The sequence below is a fragment of the Crocodylus porosus genome, unplaced genomic scaffold (genome assembly GCF_001723895.1).
Source record: "Crocodylus porosus isolate Cpor-Errol unplaced genomic scaffold, CroPor_comp1, whole genome shotgun sequence".
NCBI lineage: Eukaryota > Metazoa > Chordata > Crocodylia > Crocodylidae > Crocodylus > Crocodylus porosus.
The window spans coordinates 14,872,577-14,894,229 of NW_017728917.1; the positions used below are offsets into that span (position 1 = coordinate 14,872,577).

A 21,653-nucleotide genomic window follows, 5' to 3' on the forward strand; every position below is an offset into this window, starting at 1 on the left:
GCCCCATCCTGGGAGGGGCGGGGAGCAAATGCCACTACTGTCCTGACTCCAAGGGCTCCATGGATGTGGTCACCTGGAAGGACAGACCCAGCCTGTAAGCCGTAGGTTGCCAACCCCTGCTATAGAGCATCAGCTTCATCAAACCGCTTTTAGGTTAGAATGCCTGGGATTATTTTGGCACAGAAACAGATTCCACAGAATAGTCTAGAAGAAGATGCAAACAATCAAATAAGCTATATTTTATCAGTTCCCAAATTCAGTGCAGTGATTGGAGCATTAACCAGTGATGGAGGCTTCCTTCTTTAAATAACCAGACATATTCACAGGGGCAAGACGATAAGAAAAGGGAACTAACCCCATCATGTTGTCATAGATATCATGCCCCTGTAGTCTCTATAGTCTGTATGTGCCTATAGTCTCTGTGCCCCTCACAGTTGCTAGCAGGCTTATCTGCAGCATGGTCCAGGTCTGTTGAAAGTAATACTGCAGCAATTTTGCAGCTGTGGAAATTAGAAACCAAGAGTTTGAAATGACCTTCCCTTCCCTTCCCTGTGTCCCAGGAAATCTGGAGAACATTGAGAGTTTACTGATTCTGCAGACAGGGTTCAATCTGGAGGCTGCCCAGAGCCCGTTTTAAGCCTTTCATGAAGGCTAGTACAGCTGTCACCCTTGTTGCAGTGGCCCCTCTTGGATGTTGCAGGATCGCTAAGCCCAAAATGCCCCATCTTGGTCAGTGCATAATTGGTTAATTTAATTATTATTAAAAACTTTTTCTAAATATTTACTGAGCCTTGCAAAAAGTGTAGAGGGAGCCATGGTTCTCGTTAGACAAAATTACAGAGTAAATTGGACATGTGATGAACATAGTAACAGGATGACAAGTTCCAAAACCAGCATATAGAGTTGGGGATTTTCTTATCAATTTAGGTAGCATGAATGCCTCAAGGATTAACTTTGAAAGATGTCACACAAAACTTACTAGCATATTTTCAAGAGCAGTCTGAACAGAGGGAGTACCCAGTAGATGTACTTGAAAAGTTCTCCCAATGCATCTTGCAGCACAGGGAGAAAACGCATGGCAGCAGGTGAGGAACATCAAGGGAGACACTAAGTAGGTAGCTTGGACAGGGTAGTGGAAGCAGGAAGAAAAGGCCCTGAACATTAGGGGTGGCAGAGGATTTTAAAGTGCCTGAAAGCACCCAACTCCCTGGGTACCTAACCTGATTTTGTGCTTTTCAAAGTGATCTGGTACAGTCTCTTGTATGTGAGTAGTGGCCACTGAAGCTCAATAGAGGAAACAGTGTCAGCATTCACGTGGCCCAAATTGTGAAGAGATTGTGATTATACATAACTGGCAGTAATTACATTTATTTTGGAACCATGTAGACTGATAGAGAGGTTTTTCTAAAGAATGTGTCTGCCCATGACTTAAACTACCATTTTATGTATTATCACATTGATTGCACGCAGTGTTCCAATCCAAGCTATTCTTAATTGTCCAAAAAGACATCAGAGAAGCATTCTGCTTGGTGCTGTTGTATCCAGGTTATTTAAGTTTGTAAAAGATTCTGTTTTGAAGGACTGCTGTTTACTTCACAGACCAATGCGGCATGTGCAAGTATCCCTTTCAGTATCTGTTAGCTGCTATGTCCGTCTGGAATTACGTCTGTCATATTCAAACCTTCGCTGAGTGGCTTCTGACGCTGACAGCTGAAAGGGGGTACTGAGAAAAAAGACAATTGGCAATGTCCTTATTTCAACTGACGTGACTGTGGATTCTTCAAATGTTGACTCAAAGCTGGCTCAGGATAAATTTTTCCATCTTTGTTTAGTATTTTAGGTTAGATAGCAAGTGCCTACGAAATAATTAATTGGCTGTTAGAATATTGTGTTTTCAGTGTGGATTCGTGGTAGGTTGTAGTGAATTCATCTTCTGTATAAAGGAACGTGACACTATGAAGCTACTTCACATTTTTTTTGTGATAAAGTTTTTAGAACAAATTATTCTTTGCAGAATTAATCATGAACCAAATCAGAAAGTCCAGTGTGGTCTCAATTAGTACATATGATGCTAAAGGTACTTAACTGGTTTTAACTTAGTTCCATACTAGCACTATATGTTGTTTCTCCTTTCCATTCTCCAGTTTTTAAGTCAGTGCAAAAGTGTCCTAAATAAGCTGCAAAATTCAAAGTGTGATGTGGGCAATGGAATGAGTAGACAGTTTTAATAAATTGCATGCATGGCACTGTGTTGCATTTTGGATTATCACATTCTGTGATTATTACACAGCTGGTGGGCATTAATATTTTCTGTGCAATTATGAATTTTCCTTATCTAGAGAAATGTTACAATTAGGAAACTGCCCAGGGTTTAGTTGCATTAAAATAGCCCCATACTATATTCTCAATTATAGATTAACAATAATTATTATTATTTATAAACTTTCAATTAACTTTTAATAATTTTGATCAAAGTTGGCTTGTTATCTAAGAAAAGCAGGGACCAGATATTCAGCTGGCTTAAATTAATTTAAGTCCAGTGAAAGTGCTGAAGTTAAGATGATTTATATCTGCTGAGGTGCTAACTCTGTGTGCATGTTCAGTGGTTATTCTTGTTTCCAGGTTCAGAGTCATCTTCTTTCATATTAGCACCTGGGAAGTTATTTTCCATGCAAAAGCAATTAGGTGAAAGGGAAAGAAATATTTTAATATGCTGACAGTTTTTCATTATATCACTACATTTTTAGGTCTAATCTCTAGTTTCTACCCTAATCTGTCTGAAATGATTTTTTTATGCATCTTCAAGCAGTGAGAACTGCTTTCTCATTTAACCATCTTGATGCATTTGTTGTTTTAGCACTTTTTTTGTATGAAAACCAGAGTCCAGTTGTGCTATTCCTTGTCTGAGCCTGTAAGAAAAATATGGTCCCTTTCCCAAAGGGTTTATGGTTTAAGTATAAAACAAGAAACCGCTTTGTGTTTGCTTAATCAGGATTAGAAAAGGAAGGTTGAAACCTGATAGGGATCTTTGAAGTCCAGTATTAGGTGAATAAGTAGATTCCATATTGCAAAGATTTAAGAATATTTCTCTAGAGGCTGAAGTTCATTCCCACTCTTGTTTTAGTATTTCACTTTATTAAACTAGGTTGTAGGAAGATACCTTTTTAGTTAAAGATGACAAGTGCACCTACAGTTTACTGCTGGATTCTTCTTCCTTTATCCATATGATTTGATTTTTTCCTTGCTCACATGCTGCTTATGGAAACTAGGCTAATATGACTTAGTTTGATTCTATCTTATCAAAAATGTGAAGGGTTTTTTTCTTAACACTGCAAGAATGATTCAATATCTGGAAAATTTGCACTATAGAGAGAGACTTAGAAAATTCAGTTCATGTAGGTAATGCAAGAGAAGGTTAAGAGGTGACTTGATCAGTCTCTTCAAAAGAGAGAGATTTTAATGGTTAACTGCACTTTAGTCTAGCAGGAAAAGGAGAAATCGGATCCAAAGCTTGAAACTGAAACTAGGCAAATTCAGGCTAGAAATAAGGTGGAGAGAGTAATCAGCCATTGCAGTCAACTTACTTAGCAATATAGTTGATTCTCTAATGCTTAAAATTCTTAAATGAATCTTTAAAAATATGCTCCAGTTCATACAAAAATGATCAGCTTGAGGCAAAACTTACTGGACGAGTTAGTAACCTGTGATAGGAAGTCAAGCTTCAGTAGTACTAGAATCTACAAGACTTTGGTTTTGTACCACTTAGTAATGTGTTGATGTCATCAACAGCTAACAAAGAATTGGGTTTATAAATTAAATTTGTAATGTTGGTATATGTGATTAAGGGCGCATCTACACATGATGCTATGTCACTATAGCACTATTGACTATTTGACTTTGAGACTATGAAAACAATGCAGAGTATGAAACACCTGACTCCATTTTTAACCTGCAGTTTCCCTTTGCAAGTACTGTGATTCCCTTTAAATGAAGCTACATTATAGGACAACATGGATGATGCAGAGGGTGGCTTGTTAGAGCTTCAAAATCTTTGAGCACTACACCAGAGAAGCAACTGAAATTGAGCAAAAGGTAAAAAGAAAAAGCAGACCCAGTTAATCAGGGTCTGAAAGTCTGATGCTTAGAATCTGTAATACAATGTAGATTGACATAGTTTGAAGATGCAAGAGAACCTTGCCTCATGCTTTGAACACTCTTATTTTTAAAGCAAACAAACAAATTACTGCACTTTTTCTGAACACCAAAGCCAAGATTGAATAGTGGAGGTCCCTAGTATTATTAGGCCTCAGTTATTTGCTTCTTCAGTAATTCTTCCTTTACCTACTGCTACCACTGATTTCAATACAACTTTGCACGCTCAGCCTAGCTGAAAATGAGAACAATGAAGTATTCCAATTTAAGCCTAATTTTCAAAGTAATAAACACAGTGCATAGTTAGCCCAGTCATTTGCAGACTTGTCAGTTTAATAATAGTTTACATTTTGGGCTTAAACATCTTTGCCTTTAATTTTAGAGATGCATGGGTTATTCACAGCTAATGAACCCACTGATGTCATTCCTCGAGCCTGCCAATTAAATCAAGATGTGCCACAAGTTATACAGCTGCTGAACATGAGTAAACTTCGCCAACCAGAAACAAGATTTGGAAGTCATCCCTTAACTTCATCAGAATCAGGTAGGCTGTCATACTGAAACAGTTTTCTGTGGGACCTACTGTAATATAGTGTTCATACAGCTAAACAGATACACCTCATGTTTCCTATAAAACTAGGAGTCCAGTTTCATTACCTTTGACTTCACTTGCACTTGCTTAAAATTGTGCGTGGAAAAATGTGCCTGCATTTTGTAGATGCAAGGACCAGTACGTGGTCTTGACCACGTGGCTGCAAACCTCTGAAATACAACAATAAAAACATACCTAAGTACAGCCTTGGAGATGCAAATTCTCATGTTCGTGCATCCGGTGCTGCAATTTTAAAAATGTACATGGGTATTTAAAACAGAATAACATCAGGGAGCTCATGATCCGAAAGGCTGTAACCATCATAGGAATGTGAAAATTTAAAGGATCAATTGTTTAACCGATAAAGTGTAGTGATAACTGGTTAGCCCACCAGTTATCCTTTAGCTCAGGGGAGGCACAGTCTGGCAGGGAAGTGGGGATGGGAAGCTGCATGGTGCCCAAGCAGGAATCAGAAGGCATCAGGGCAGGCAGGAGGGAGTGGGGAGGGAAGCTACTCTTATAGCCTGAAATGCTTTGCATTGCTTACCATTGAAAAGTGTATATAATAATGAATGGTATAGAACAGTGATTCTCAACTGGGGTGCCACAGCACCCTAGGGTGACAGTCTTTGAAGGAGACTCAGGGAGAAGGGAGATAAGCAAGATAAGTGCAGTCTCATTCCTCTTCACTGCAGGTGTGGGTTCTTCCCTGCCAACTGTGCCTCTTCCTTCAAGCAGGTTAGTAGTATACTAAATAAATTAGTTTTTGAATCAGGGTGCCACTCAATTCACAAAAGGGATATAGGGATGCTATATACTGATACAGAGAAGTAAATCAAGACTTTCTGTTCTTTCCATCTTGAAAAGCAGAACAAAGCAAGGGATATTTAGTTAAATTGGTGGAAAAACCTGTAGTCATCACTGGATTCAGTAAATACAGGCATACAAAGGCTAAGAGCTACCTCTGTAGACCCCAACTCGCTGACTAAAGAACTCCCTAATAAGGGTCCATCTCCCAATTTCCACATTCCTCAGTCTTCTGTTTGGGAGCACCTTTAAATTAGCACCTCTAAGTTATAACTTCTACTACAAAAACTGTTAGAAGGAAATAATTGACCCATGTGATTAAACTGAGCTTAAGATTCCAAGAGGTTGAATATTTGTATAGAGGCCAACAATATCCAGAGTTATTTCACGACAGCAGAAATTTGGGGAGGGGTATTAAGCTGCATGCTTAAAGATTTTGCCAGTCTCTCTTGAGCTGAGGATGAACAATCTGCTTTGCAAGCATCTCTGCAAGTCTTTACTGCAGGGTTCTTGCCCTGTGGTTTGAAAATCCTGGTTTTAGTCATTGTCAGAGACACTTGCCTGCAAAAGCATAGGCCTGTCTGAACCAGGTAGTCTCTTAAGGGCATCTATACACATGCTCTGGGGCGGGGGGTGGGGGGTGCTTTAATTAGAGTGGCTCTCTGAGCTCTAAGTAAAGCACCTGCAGTGTCACACGTGACATGAATACAGCATCACATATATTCAGTGTCCCATGCCTCAAAGTGGTGGTGGGGGCACTTAACCAAGGCTTAGGTGCCCCAAGGTGCAACGCTACCCTGCCATCCCTCTGAGACAGACACTGCTTTAGCTGAACCATTGGTCTGTTCCCACATGACATGCCTGGTTCTGTATTTATGTGTCCACACGGTACATGCGCATAACATTTTATGTGCTGTTAAGGTGAGGCTTGGCAGAGACCAAGCGCCAAGACTATGTTCCGCATCTCTTCACTTCCTGTTACAAAAGTTATTTCTCTTTCTAAACGATTTGGTAACAACAAAAATATCCTTATTAAAAACCTGCCGCAAAATACAGTCATTAAGAATTAAAATATTATCTTAGTATCATATGCCTGTGAAAAATATACATAAACAAAAAGGTAACAGGGCTTATTTTAAAATATAATTTCAGATAACTTAGGATTGAGAGAGTTGTAATTATTCATTATTTTTATTCCATTTTTCCCATGACAGCCTGTTCTAGTTTAATTTTACAAGACTTTTAATTAAATGTTTGAATAAAAATTCAAGACTACCCCAAGAATTTTAAGCATCTTTTTACTTTAAAGTTCAAGGACACCATGATGCATTGCAGTAAAAGGGCATTTGGAGAACTCGTAACTGAACTATTAATTAATTCTTTTTATTCCCAAGTTAAAAATTCTTGATAGCTGTTATAGTTGAGCCTGCCCATGAATTAACAAGTAATGCGTCACTGTGTCTTAGTGAGGTGGTGAAGATGGACTCTCATTGGAGAACGTTCTCCAATGAATCTCATGATCATATGTTATTCAAGTGGAATATAAACAGGGAAGAGTCTCCATTCAGGAACTGTTCCTACTAGGTCCTTGGTGGCATGCACCTTCATCGCTTTGAGACTGAGTACGTAGAAACTTAAAAAGATCTTTGAACAGTCACTAGTGAATATGAATAATATTGATTGCCACAACACTATGTTCACATAAATCACAACATTTACTTCTGAATGGATGTGTAGTATGAGAAAAGAACTGACAAGCATATTGCATAGATTCTGTTTAGTTCATGGACATATTTACATTGTTTCCAAAAATTAAGAGCATGCTGCAGCTTATAAATTGTTATGTAGGATTAATTTTCTTGAATTACAGATAGAAATGTAACCTGTTCAGGAGCAGTAGTGTTTTGAATCCTTTAAATGAAATTAATAAAACCAGCATGTATTCAGTAAATCATTGTGTCTAACTTGACTAAAAATTTACACTGCTAATTCCTTCAATTCCCAGCCCCTATTAACTAATGACTGTTAGTCAATGTAGGACTGTAGGAAGTAATTTTTTTTTCATTAATGGGACCTCAATTTAATTGAACACAATATCAAGTCTGGTTATGGAAATTGAGCAGTTCAGCTCACTAATGACAGGATGTAGTGGTCCACTAAGCACAAATCAAAACCAGTAATTTACTGAAAAATTAGTATTCAGTTTGCCTGAGAGCTTTCATTTCCAGAGAGCATTAGACTTCCTCCCCCCCACCCTCACTTATACAAAGAAAGGGCAGCCATATTTCATTTGACCTACACTTTTTAATTGTAGGAATGGAAGAACAGGAAAAATACTTTATCTACTTAAAACAAATACAGAAAAAATGTCTGTATCAAAACTAATGATACTACTAATGTTGCTTGGCTTTATCTCAGTGCTACAACTGCCTATAGCCCAACTAGTTTAAAACAAGAACCTTTTTCTCATGCTGCATACATGTTTCAAATACTGGAGGGACCCAGTTCACTGCTTGCTTTTGTTTTTCTTCAACCATAGTTATATTTTCATAGGATAAATTAAATAAACTGAAATGGAAGGAAAACATGCTTCCTTGGTAGCATATTTATGAATATGAATTTTGATATTATATATGTAAATCTAGTTTTGCATACTCATCCATTATTTCCAAAAAAAATAAAGTCCATTTGCAACACTGAAACCCCCTGGAAAGTTATCTAGCTGCTTCTAAGGAAGAAAAAAGTTGCCTTTTTGACAAACATGCATGTAGTATGCCCACATTCAGATGTCGTTCTACAGAACTTTTTTCCTGCATTTCTCTCAGATTTTTTCCCTATTCTTACATCTTCCGAATTAATTTTTCATCCACCAAATAACATAATAGGTTTTGTAGCTGTAATATGAACCTGGTCCAGAATGACCTACATGTGTTACAACAGCAGTTCCAAAGCCTGCATCCTGATGCCAGCCAAACCTCTCCCTATTCATGGTCCAGCCCCTTGTTTCCAAATCCTCTCAGTTCATCCTGCCTGTGAGAGGTGCTTGTAAGTACTTCTATCGCAGCCTTACAGGTGAGGAAACCCTGTCCTTGTCATTCACTTCCCCCCAACAAGGAAGCCAGCCATGCTAGGGCCAGGTGCGGTCATCGGATCTTTCGCAGTTCCAGGGGCTCCAGAGTTCGGGTGTCCATCCCAGGTCACCTGGCTGTGGCAGCACTGCCCAAAATAGGAGTCAGTTCTTTGAATGCCTCAGTTCTGTATGTCATCTCTGCTTGCTGGCATTTTGCAACAGGAGTATGTTCTTGGGCAAAGCCTTTTGCTTCTATTTGTACTTGGCTGTTATGTTCAGACTCAGTTGGAAGGCTATCTTGGAAATTAGGGGTGTCATATACAAGTAGGATGAATTAACTCATGGGCTATTGGTGTTCTGAGTTTGGTGCTGGGCCACAGGAGAAGCTTCTGTATACAGCTGGAAAGTGGTCTGTAGTTCATCTCTACCCAACAGAGCCTAGAAGGGTTTCTCACTGTCAGTCAGTGGCTAGACAGCCACGCTGATGACCCTTGCAACTCTCTTGGCATAGTCCACATTTCTCTCCGAGGCCTTTAAACTAGATTTTATAGCCAACTGGAGGGCTGCTGGGTAGTTAAAGAGAAAGATTTCAAATACACTAGAAGGTTGCAGCATTTCTGCTAGGTGCACTTGGCCTCCAGCTTCTAAAGACCCCACATATATGTACTCAGGTGTAGGTCTTACTGGTAATGGGAAGCTTAAGGCATCCTTATTCCTAGTGCCCAAGGAACAGATGTTGAACTTCTTTCCTGGTGAAGTTGGTTTTGTTTCTGGTGTTAGTTGTTACCCGAGTTTAGTACATCTCCGTTAACTTCACATGTTTAGTGGCTTTGACAGAATGGATCTTTTCAGGAAGGACTAAAAATCACAGGGAAGGAGACCAACAAGTCGTGACTTCCTGCTCACTAGTTCCATTTGTTTTCTCTGCTTCTTCTAATAAAGTTCACATGTCAGAAAAGGTGGTAACTGAGTGCAAGTCTGTACTGCTCAGATATGCTTTTGATAGTGTGGGAGAAAGGAGGCTTTTACAGTTTCTTTTTTTAAAAAAAGAAAAAAGAAAAGTAACACCCACCTCCTCCTTTCATTTTAACCAACTTTTGCATATTTTACTCAGGAAACTCTTTTTAATCCCCTGCCGTTATCTTATGGATGATGTCTGATACTTTTTGTAAATTTTTTAAACTTTTTGCCCTGTTTTGATTCAGCTCTTCACTAATTGAGGGCTCAATCCTAGGATACTGAAACTAATAGGAGTTTTATCATTTGTTTTGATATGAGAGTAGCACAGGAATATCAAATGAATACAAAAGCATTAAAAACAAGTTTAAACAAGTACAGGTGAGTATTGTTATGTGAACAGCAGAGAATAATATTCAGAAACAGATAATATTTGTAGTGTTTTCTGGTCCCAGATACAGTCAAGCCAGAGTTGTGGCAAAGAGTTTCAAATGGATTTTATTGTTCGAAAGCAGAGAAGGCTGGAGTTTGACCTCAGTGACAGTATTTGAGAAGGAAAAAAAAAACCACAGCAGTTTTTTTTGGTCAGGCTGTGGGTTTGGGGGAAACCATAAGTTTTAAATGACTAATATAATGAGAATGATGCAGCTGGAGAGAGAAGTGAGTGTTTATTCAAAAGATGACAATTAGACAGAGCCCTCAGGTTTTACCATCTAACTACAAAGACTTGTAGCCCTTGGTAATGTGGCAAAATAAATTAGTGGTAACATCCTTGACTTGCCCAAAGTTCATTTTCTCTAGTTAGCAAACAATGGAATGCCTTGAGCTACAGGTTTAATCTAATCTTTATTTTTAACCTTGTATTATGAAAGTAACACGAGTGCTTCTGGATGCTCCTCCTTTCAGAGTTCAGATAGGCCTTTTTGCACATGCCGGCTTTGATAAGTTTAAGTTAGTTTTTAATTAAAAACTTCTCTTTTCAGTCCACTAAACTTTTTTCTTGTTTACTAGCCAAAGCCCAAATTATTTTTGATCACATCTATTTGTTAACTACACACGTTTTTCATTATGGCAGGTGACTGGTATGTGTTGATGTAGGCAATTAATTGCAGTTAATTCATGTGATCATAAATGGAGATTTTTATGTTAATCATCTTTTATAATTGGTATGTGGACAGCATCCCAAAGCAGTCAGCAAATTAAAGAAATTGATGTAAACTGGAAAGGGTTATCTTTGAAATGGCAGCTGGTAATAGCAACTGAATATGAGCTAAGGAAAAGGAGAACAAGAAGCTCATGGCATACAAGGGCTTCTCTTGTTTTATTTATCAGTGAATTATGCCATGTGCTGGTGAATGTATGAACGTAGAAATTTAACTGAATATAAAAATCAGGTAGATCTGACTTCATTTAGCTAGCTTTGTTATGAATTTTAGACTACTTTAGAATATTTTGCTTTAACACTGATGTTTTACAGAAATTTTGCATCTCAAGACAGAAGATAGCTATCAACTTACATTGAAGAAAAGTGTCTCTTTTTCCATAAAACTGCATTATTAGCATTGCTTTTTCTTGAGCCATGTAATTTTGTTATGAAGATGTCCTCCACCTTTATCATCCTTAGACGGGAGAGATTGTAATAAGATGATGTTAGGAGAACCTTAAAAAAAGCCTCTTGCCCATAACTCTCTGAAGAGAAGCTGTGTGCCTCTGCGTAGCCAGTTACCACTAGGGTGATACTCAAAATTTCCATCTGTTTTTTCCTGCTTTGACCAGCTATTCAGCTGACAGCATTTTAACTGTTTAAAAATATTGTCAACATGGGGGGGATTTTTTTTTTTTTTTAAAGTTAGAGATTCATTAAAAATGGAATTTAAAAAATTAACTGGGAAGTTGCTCAGGTCTGTATATAGCACTGCTGGGCAACACTAGAAACTGAGCTGTCTCTGGATGGTAGAAGGAAAGAGAAGTGATTCTTGTTTCAGTTACTTCAGATTTGTAACTAAAACGTTGATTAACTAACTACTGTTTTACTTTGATTCTTGACTGATTTGAGCTGTTTCTTCTGCCCGATTCAGACTTAGCTGTTCTGTTGTCATTCTTTCATTGTCATGTAGAGAAAACATGATATCTATAACCACAGTTATTAAACAGCTTTTAAATTCAAAAATGTCATATTGACCAGGAGCTTTTTGCTTCAAGTGGGTAAATTATATGGTGGTAAAGAAAAGGCATATGCATCTGAATTTTTTTAGCAGTAAAATAATCCCTGAATCTATATCTCTGTGGGTTGTTAGAGAGAAATATAACTATTTTTTGGATTTATTTCCTGTATGTTTTGTAAAAATAATTTCTAAGTGACTAATGAGTAATAGAAGAATTCAAGACCTCTTTTTCTGTTTAAATACTGTGATATTTTCTGCCTATAATTACACTCAGTCTAAAGCATAATGATCATTTAAAGTCAGTTCTTTTAAATCCGTCTTCTTTCCCTCCTCCCCCAATCAATCCTCGCAAATAGACCAGTTACTTAATAGAGGACAAGGCAGTATCCGCCACTGTAAAACTCAAGATGTGTCACACATTGCATTTGGATCCAAGGTCCTTGGACCACCTCCACCTTCTGGCAGAAGACTTAGTACCAGGGCATCTGGAGAGGTAAGAAGAAAGGCTAAAATATTTGCCTGCCCATGTCATTAACCAATACAGCTACAACCAAAAACCCAGCAGCATAGTTCAGATTACAGATAAGTAGTAAGTTTACCAAAAGCAAAGTATTTTCCAAGTATGCTTGTCAAATATTCTCATGGGAAAGGGACACATAGATCATAAAGCCAGAGGAGATTGCTGAGACCTTTTAGTTTGACATGTTGTCCTTCATAAACAACAAGGCTTCCCCAAATTAATTCCCATTTGAACTAGAGCCTGTCTTTTAGGCAAAGAACCAGTTTTGATTCTGAAGTGCCCAGTGATCATGAATACACAGGTCTTGGTAAGCTGCTACAGTGGTTAGTTACCCTCATTTGTAAGTTTACAACATATTTCTGTTCTGAATGTCTAGCTTCAGCTTCTAGCTATTGGATCTTGTTATACCTTTGTCTGCTAGATTGGAAAACCCTCTTTATGATTGTGCTCGTTTCCCCACGTAGGTACTTACAGACTGCTTATGTCACCCTTGTGACTCTGTAAAATGAACATTCTAATAATATCTTTGAGACTGAAGAAAAAAATTCCTTAATCTTTGAATTATTTTGGGGACTCAGATCTTGCTTCAGCACATCACCATCCCCCTTCTCCCCCCAGTTATGGAGCTAGAACTAGGCATAATATTCCAGTTGTGCATTTGCTGGTGACAAATACAGAGATAATATAACCTCCTTACTCCTACTCAGTGTTTCCCTTCATAGACCTAGAGATTGCATTACATTTTTGACACCGTGCTGCCAGTTCGTGTTTAGCCAATTAGCAATTACAGCTCCCCAAACTTTCATTGTCAGCACTTTCCAGAATACAGTCCCTCCTTGCCATAAACTGTTGACTTGCAAAAATCAGGCATCCAGCAACAATGAATTTAAGCTAGACAGGCTATGCCCCTAGAGATTTTAGGCACAAACACAGAAGAGAACCTCCATTTAAGGGAATTGTACTGTAAAAGCAGCTCCCCAAACTTTTTAACCTTGTTACTGTCCATAGTAATGACAATGTGCTTTTGAAATATCAACTTCCTACATGTGAGGAAGGGAATCAACTTGTGTTGGCTTAACCCAAAGTGGATTCTGACTTGGCGCCCTCCGCTACTTTCATTTTTTCCCCTTCCCCTCTCCCAATGTACAGGCACAGGGTGTATAATCAGGGAAAGCAGTTAGAAGGCAAAGAGAGGCAACATAGGCACTTCAGTGTCTTCCTTCACTCAAAAAAGTTACTGTGGAAAATTTATGATGAAAAATAAATCATCAGTGTTTCACTAGTTTTTTCAGTAGTTTGTTAGAGTAATTTATATTGCATATTATTAAATAATTCTTTCCTTTCCCTCTTCCCCCTACCTTTAAAAGATAAAACCTGTGGGGAGCCGAAGTAATAGATCATGCCAACAATCAACCTTAGAAAAGGGAAGCAAATTGCTACAGGACACTGAGCAGCCTGAACCATCACCCTCGCTATGCTCTGAAACTTTAGATCAGGGAGACAAAGAAAACATTCACCAAACAAATCAAACTGCAAGTCAAAATGGTAAGAATCCACATGGAAGAATACCCGAGGATTGACTGGTTATGGGGTGTTGGTTGTAGCCATGTTGGTCTAGGGACACAGGTGAACAAGGTTCTTTGGGTAGATGCGATCTCTTTTCTTGGACCAACTAATTAGCTGGAAAAATTGTTCTTTGCAAGCTGTTGGGCAAACACCCTTTCAGGCCAGAAGGATGCCTGAAAAAGGGTGTTTGTGCCCAACAGCTTGCAAAGAAGGATGGACTGTTAACTGTAACATCAGCCTGTTGCTTAGAGCTGCAACTTCCAACTGCAGGTAGCTTTTACGTAAGTCTCTCAACCTCCAATGTCATGATTATTTGTCAAGATTGCTAACTGATAATATTTATGTTTAAATAGGATGGCACAGGAAGAAGCAACAACTATCTCCCCAACTGATAGTACCATTAAGTCATAATGAAAGAGATTAATATTAACAGATATGTTAGCAACACTGGCATGGCCGTGATGCCTCCAGGGCTCCATGACTGTGCCAGCTTCATCCTGCAGGCATTTTGTAGTCTCACCTGCCATGTCTTGTTGGTTAAGATATAGATAGGGAGGCTGCCCTCATATTGCTATGCAATCACAGTCCTGATAGACTCCACTAAACCCTGTGGGTTCTTAAGACCCCTTGCTGGGTTCTGCTATAAGTAGTTGCCTTGCAAGGCACCCCAAGCCTTATGGGCTAGGTGCATGGCTCCAAAACCTTCTCTTTACCACATCCCATGCTGCACAGGTGGTATTTAAACATTGTCACTTTTGATGAGGCCTTAGTTCAGCTCAGCCTCCTTTAGTTCCTGGGAGCTCTGCAGCCCTGTCTCTGCACCCTCTCCAGTGCTGGGCTGTCTGCACAGGAGTCTGCCCCAATGAGGCCTCCTCCCTACTTAGCCTTGTCCCAGTCCACATAACATGAATACAAGCCCCTGGGCTACAACATAACCATAACCATGAGACTGGAGGTCACACTCTGTTCCTTTAAGAAGGCAAGCTTCTCTCTCAGCAATATGTGCCTCCTAGCCCCAGGTACTTTAGGAGCTCCTAGAGCCCAGTCTTACCTGCAGCAAAATAGGCAACCCAGCAGCTCTAAGTAGCTTTTTCTGCAAGAGCTGCTTCCTCCTGGCTGTAGCCAGAGCACTAACTCCAGCCAGCCCCAACCCTGGGGCTTATATGTGCCCAGAGCCCTGTCTCCTTCCGGCCAGCTGACCAGTGCAGGTGCAGGTGTAGGCTAATTCCCTCATTAGCCCCCTGTCCAGGCTACTTGCAGCTGTGGAGCCCTGCCTAGCTCTCAGGGCTCTCTAGCTAAGCTGCTTCTGCTCATAAAGGGAGCAGGCACACTTCAGTGCCCTGTGACAAACACACAACATTGAAGATGGTTAACACTTCCTATTATGTTTCCATTTTTTCCATTGCTTATAACTTTGCCAAACTTTGGCCAGCTTAGCAAGTTTTAGGGAAACTAATGCTAGAATCAGATTAGTGGAAAATATGGCTTTCTGCCATTGCTAGAAACTTTCTATGAACTCTATGCAACTAAGTTATTTGTATACCAGAACAAAGATTAAAAAAGCAGAGCTGCTGTTGCAGGTTGTAAAATATGGATTTCATAGATTTCATAGACAATAGGGCTGGAAGGGACCTCATGAGATCATCCTAATGGGTAGGAAGTCAGCTGGGGTCAGATAACCCCAGCGAAGTTATCATCCAGACACTTTTTGAATGTGTCCAGAATAGGTCCTTGCACCACTTCTGGGGGGAGTCTGTTTCAGACTCTGGAGACTTGGACAGTAAAGAGGTTTTTCCTTATGTCCAATTTAAAATGGTTTTCCAGGACTTTGTGACCATTAGACCTTGCCTTCCCTTGGGGTGCCCTGGTGAACAGATATTCTCCCAGTTCTTGATGCACACCCCTTATATACTTATAGGCTTCCATCAAGTCCCCCAAGCCTTCTCTTTTCTTTGTTGCCTGATGCCCAACCCAGTGTCCTTAGTGGAGACTGGCACTTCTAAAGGGCTGAACTGGCTTCTGTGCAGTGACAGAGCTGCAAGGCCAAGGCCCAGCACTCCCAGAGAGGGCTCAGATAACTCAGCTAGGGTTCTTTTTGAGAGAGGTTCCCCAGCCTTAGGGGATACCATGCAAGGCCCCCTTAATCCTCTGCCCCATGGCAGTTCTTAGACTAGAAACAGAGTGGTGACTACAGCAGGAAACAGAAACGCATGTAAAAATGAGGGAAATGGTACATTAATGAGGTGATAAGAGTATAAAGAAATCAGAATGGAGAACAGGGGTAAAACAGAACTGGTTTGGTTCAAAATCACTGTGGGAAAGAATGGAAAAAGGGCTAGTTTTGAGGAGCTGTTAAAGTTGCTGTATGGACCCTCTGAGTCATATTTTCATATGGATTGCAGAGAAACTGGGGAGATAAGTACAGATAGGAGCTGTCATTCTAGAAGACTTTAACTTTATAGATATTGATTGGAGAACAAATGCAACTAATAATAGAGGTTCTCATTTATTCTTCAGTGTGGTAGCTAACATATATCTTTTCTAAACAAGCACTGACCAAACAAAAGATGATGCTTTTTAGATTTTATTGCTACATTAGGAGGACCATATAACAGAGCTACTTATATAAAATAATGTTGCATCCTGAGAATATGAGACTGTAACAGACCTCCTGGGTCACTGAGTCCAGCCTCCTGCTATCACAGGAAATCATGTCATATATTTCCTTACATAAACTAATCCAGCTCCATCTTAAAAACAGTAAGAAGCAATGGGGACAAGAAATCCTTTTAGAAAGTTGTTCTGGAATCTAGTTTCTGATGGGTAAAAAATCTCAATTCCAGTTCTTCTCCCTCCTTGAATTTTAATCCACTGAACTATTTAAAAAGAGATGCCCTGTCCCCTTTCAGCCTTCTTTTAATATGTTCATTTATGGCATAAAAAAGCAGGACTGCATTAATGAAACATGCTTGATAGAAACTGAATCAGATGCCAAGAAGGTCTACTAGGATGGTCAGGGGAAGGGAGAGGGGAGAAATGTAGCTTGGCTTGTTTAGCATAGCAAAGCAGAGATGCAAAACCATTGTTTTGTAGAGTTCTATAAAGGAATAAAAGCTGAGAAGGAAGCAGCACTATTTAAGTGAAATGTCAACAGTGGTACAAGAACAAATGGGTAAGAAGTGGCACGAATAAATGTAGCTGGAACCTGGCAGGTTTCTAGGTAGCAGAGCGAGGACGTTTGGAACAGCCTCCTGACAGGAGTAGAGGGTGGAGAAATCATAATTATTTGTAAGAGGGATCAGTTTATAAAAAGCTCTAAAGAATGTGATTGCCTGGGACTGCAAAGAACCTGACTCGGTAACCCTGTGGGTCCCAACCTATCCTTTGTTTCTATTTTACTGAGCTCAGTGCAGGGGTAACCGGTGAAGTTTAATGGCCTGTGATGCTGGTGCTGTCTTCTGGTCTTTAGCTCTGTGAGTCTGTAATGTGTGCATCTCTCTGTAAGCAGCCTGAACAAAGGCTGCAGAAGCCACTTTACTTTAGCATTTCCTAACTCCTGAGTGTTGACTTCGTGAGTTTAACATTTTTTTTTTGCAATTTTTACATAAATGCTATTATATATATAGTTCCTTTGATTGCAGGATCCAGCAGAAAAGTCTGTTCTATTAGATTATAAGATGTTGCTAAATCACAGATTTCTAGAGTAAAGAAGTAGGTAAAGGGGCAAGCCAAATAAATTGATCTGTACATAATTAGGCTCTTTAGAAAATTACACCAGTTTGAAATAATTCCCTTTAAAGTGTTCATACAAGACCTGACCTGCATCATTCAAACCTATCAAAGTTTTGTCATTGACTTCAACACATAGAAGATTGGCCTTTCATTCCTCCAAACGCTGCTAGAAAAATCAAGTACAAAATTCTGAAAGCAGAGTGCCAAGTAGGCTGCATGGATGATGTATGTGTTAGTGTATGGATACAGCAAGTTCATATCTGCTTGTTTCTGCTCAAATGCTGGGTTTAATTCTGCAGTGGTTGCATGTACAGTTATTGTGTCAAATACAACGTAGTAATTTGTAACCTAACTTCTTTATGATAATTACTGCAACACTACAAGTTTTGCTTCATTTTTTTACTAATGGAACAGCAGATCGTCACACTGTGAAGCTCCATCTACCCCAAGAATCATTACCAGACAGGACCATTCATAGAAGATATTGGTTAAAAAATACTGGCATCCCCCACCCTGAGATAATCAATGGTATGGCGCTAATTTTCTGTTGCTTTACATCTCTGTTCTATCCAGGGTAAGAGACTATTTCAATGTTATAAATTTCAAAGTATTCTGAGCCAGTTCACATAAAATATAAATGTCTCTGCTTTAGGGATTATGGAAATCAAACACCCTGCAACAGAATTGCTTTAGAGCATTGATAAAGATTTGCAGGATTAAACAAAGAGTAGCAGAGCAACACATAAAAAAAATCTTCCCTACTTTCATGTTTAAAGAGAAGTAAAATAAATCATTCTTTAAATCCTTATTAAATTTAACACTGAAGAACCCAGTCATCAAGTATACCTGAATTTTTGCTTGTCCCAGTTAAATTTCTCCTTTTAATTATTTTGGTACCTATGCAGAGTTGAGTTGCATTTATTAAAGCTGACTATGTAATATAAATTGCATCACTTATTTTTCTTCAATTCATAAAACACTAACCTGGGTGTCCTTCTCTTCTCCTCCCTACCCCACCGAAAAATTGTCTTGTGTTTTTCATCCATGGGCTCCTGTCTATAAGAGAATGTCATTGTGCCAAAAAACAAAAGGGAAAAGTAGTGATATTTTGAGAGAAGAGTTTTCTCTGAAACATACACATTCCAATCCCAGGGTGAGCAGCATGTTCAAAATCAGCCAACGTAGGTTAATACGGAGTAGCTGTTTTGATGCAGAGGGTGTTCACAAGCGATTGGATTTACCATACTGAAATTATGGCATTTCTGAATAGTTGTTGCTATACATTTCTGTGTCTGCCTGTTACCTCTCATCCCGAGAATGTGGACTTTCTGGATAATGTTGAGTTTCCGTTTGCCTGGATTGCAAGCATCATGCCTCAGGAGACTGTCCTTCCCATGACTTACTTGTTTAACATGAAACAGAGGAGTCCATAGGCTCACATTCAATAAAGATAATATGTTTGTTACTTTATGCAAGTTTGGGACAGATGGACATGAATCTCTAGAGAGGCTATGGTGGGCATAAGCAGTCCTGAGACTAAATATAGGCACAGGCAATCTGAGAAGAAATCTTGAGATGAATTTTATTGTTAATTATGTTAATAAAAATACCACCAGAAAGTCTGTGGGTCAAAGAGAAGCTTGGACCCTGCACAATGTATACTGTTTTTCAAGACCAGGTTAAAAAAGTACCAAACCAAGCAGTAGATTTCTGTTCCCTGAAGCTGCATGTCCAACATGCCCTGCTATCCTTGTTCTTCTTGGCTGGTGCTTTGACATATTTGCAAACTCCAGTTCCGGTTTTATATGCAGACATTTGACTACGTCATGGCCATAACGTTCTAGCTGCCTACCTCGCAGCTGTGGGCGAGTCTGTCTTGAAGAACTAGCTGTTCTGAGAAGGATGGGGCCTTCTTCTGGGCTCTGGCATAAATGCTCCCCTCCAAGTACGTGTTGAACATGCAGTGTCTTAGAAAAAACGTTTGCAGAGAAAAGGGATACATTTGGAGGGGGAAAGATTGAACAGTGAAGGTGAGGCCTCATTGCCTTAAATAAAACATCGCTACAGTACACATGACTTTGGGCAGGAAATCATTCTTGTCAACTTAAAAATACTGTGCAGAAATTGTCTACAAAAGAGAGGAAATGATTGTATGCTGCTGGTATCAAATCAGAAAAAAACCAGCCCTTGTTTCCAAAACAATCTCCAACATTTACATTTACATTTACATTTGCATTTCAAAAGCAAGCAAGATTTTTATTTAAAAAATAAAGAAAAGACACTAGGAGCAAGGTATATGTAATGAAGTAATCTCTCTTATTGGACTAACTTGTATAATTGGGAGATGGGTGACAAGATTTTAGGCTTCAGGCCCCCAGTGTCAGGTCTGGGAAAGAAGTGTGGCTTTCCAGGCTCTCTTGTCAAAGAGTGCCGGTTGCAGAAACACTGAGCCACCCGGATGCAGAGCATTTCGGGAGCTAGCTGACTTCGGGAGAAAATTGATGCAGGCCCCCATGATGAAAAGGCTGTGTGAAGAAAACTGTTTACATTTTTCAGTTCTTCCTTTCATAAAATGCATTGTTGACCTATTCAGACTAAATATTAAAATGTTAACTATCCCTAGAGTTTTCGTTTGCAATTGTCTTCTATCACAGGATCAGCCATATTTGCTTGTGGTACTTCCATTGCTATTTATAATGGCAATTCTTTAGATTTGTAGCAGAGAGCGCATAAACATATCTTCCCTAGCAGGTGTGCAATAGTTTTACAAAGGTAAATTGTTTTTGAGCAAAGGAATAAATAAAATAAATGAATATTGTTTATAGTTTGTCAGTCTTATTTATGCAATGTTGAAACCTTCATTAAAATGTTAGGCTGCAATTAGAAGCTCTAGCATAAATCTGACTGTGTAGAGAAACTAATTAGATGTTTAGGTGATCATTCTTGCATTTATCTTGTTTGCTGCAATATTGTGATTACACAGTAATTTACATATTTCCCTAAGAAGATGCACCAAATTATTCATTACAATTGATGTGGAAATACTTGAGGTAAAAAAAGGAAATTCCAGTATGATTTGTAGTTGTGAGATAATAGGATTTGGTTTGGTCCAAAACATCCCATCTCTTTCACATGTAGGCAATTAACACTGCTACATCAGCTGCAGGTCACGCAGGTTGTTGAACTACATAACCAGTGCGAAGTGTCATCCTATAATCTTCCCCCATTCATGCATTTATATTTTCCCGCTGCATTTTGGCATAGAGATAAGTAGTGCCGTTGTATAAGCTAATTACATGTGTTTGGCTTATTTCTAACCTGAATGCACTTTACAAACGGTGCTAGAAAGTGCTATTGTGAAGAAGAGCAGTCTGGGGAAAGCAGTCTTTTACAGTAGGTAGGGCTTTTAACACTTTCACTGGGCCTTTAATCTGGAGGGTCCAGTACTTTATTTTCTGTGCAGGTAAGTATTGCCTCCACTACATTTGTGGATTAAAAACTAGTTTAATGGATTGATTAATGATACATTTGTCTGTAAAAGTAATTATAAATAGAGAACCTTCATCAAGGAACTGAAGAAAGATATAGTCTTTGCTTTTTTTTATGTGGAGTTAGCCATTGGAACAACTTTCCAGTCAATGGTTTTATTTATTAATCTGCTGTTATGGTTGTGCAGGGCTCTCCATCACTGCAGTAATTCCATTAACAATACATGTTTTTCTCAAAGATGCTGCAGCTCACATCCAGATGTTGAACATGGAGTAGCATTATCCTAGCTGTTGTTATGTAGCACAGGGCTGTCCAACTTCAGAGTGCCTGGGGGTCACGTGCATGGGCAGACACTCCCCTCCCTCTCCCCCCCTGCACTGGGCACTTGGGTGGGTACCCCCAGCAAGCTGCACTGTCTGAGCAAGTAGGTGCTTGCCTGCCCTGCTACGCCATGTACATGGGTGGGCAGTCCCCATTCCACTGCACCATGTGTATAAGCAGGTGCCCCCCCTACCCTGCTGCACTGTGGGCAGGTGGCACCTTGCCTTGCCTTGTTTCCTATGGCATGGTGCCACCCAGGTACTCTGGATGGCCAGCCCCCCT

General features: G+C 39.4%; 1 protein-coding gene across 10 annotated transcripts in view; it reads left to right on the forward strand.

The window, feature by feature from the left end:
- CUNH3orf67 (chromosome unknown C3orf67 homolog) overlaps positions 1-21,653 on the forward strand; it is a 116,004-nt gene that overhangs the window by 41,085 nt on the left and 53,266 nt on the right. For 7 of the 10 annotated variants that reach the window (XM_019536742.1, XM_019536737.1, XM_019536746.1 and 4 more), the window contains 4 exons: positions 4,535-4,696; positions 12,100-12,236; positions 13,631-13,808; positions 17,976-18,089. In XM_019536742.1, coding sequence (XP_019392287.1) covers positions 4,535-4,696; positions 12,100-12,236; positions 13,631-13,808; positions 17,976-18,089 — 591 coding nt within the window. The remainder of the gene's footprint in view (positions 1-4,534; positions 4,697-12,099; positions 12,237-13,630; positions 13,809-17,975; positions 18,090-21,653) is intronic. The other 3 variants (XM_019536741.1, XM_019536747.1, XM_019536740.1) reach the window with 2 other exon arrangements.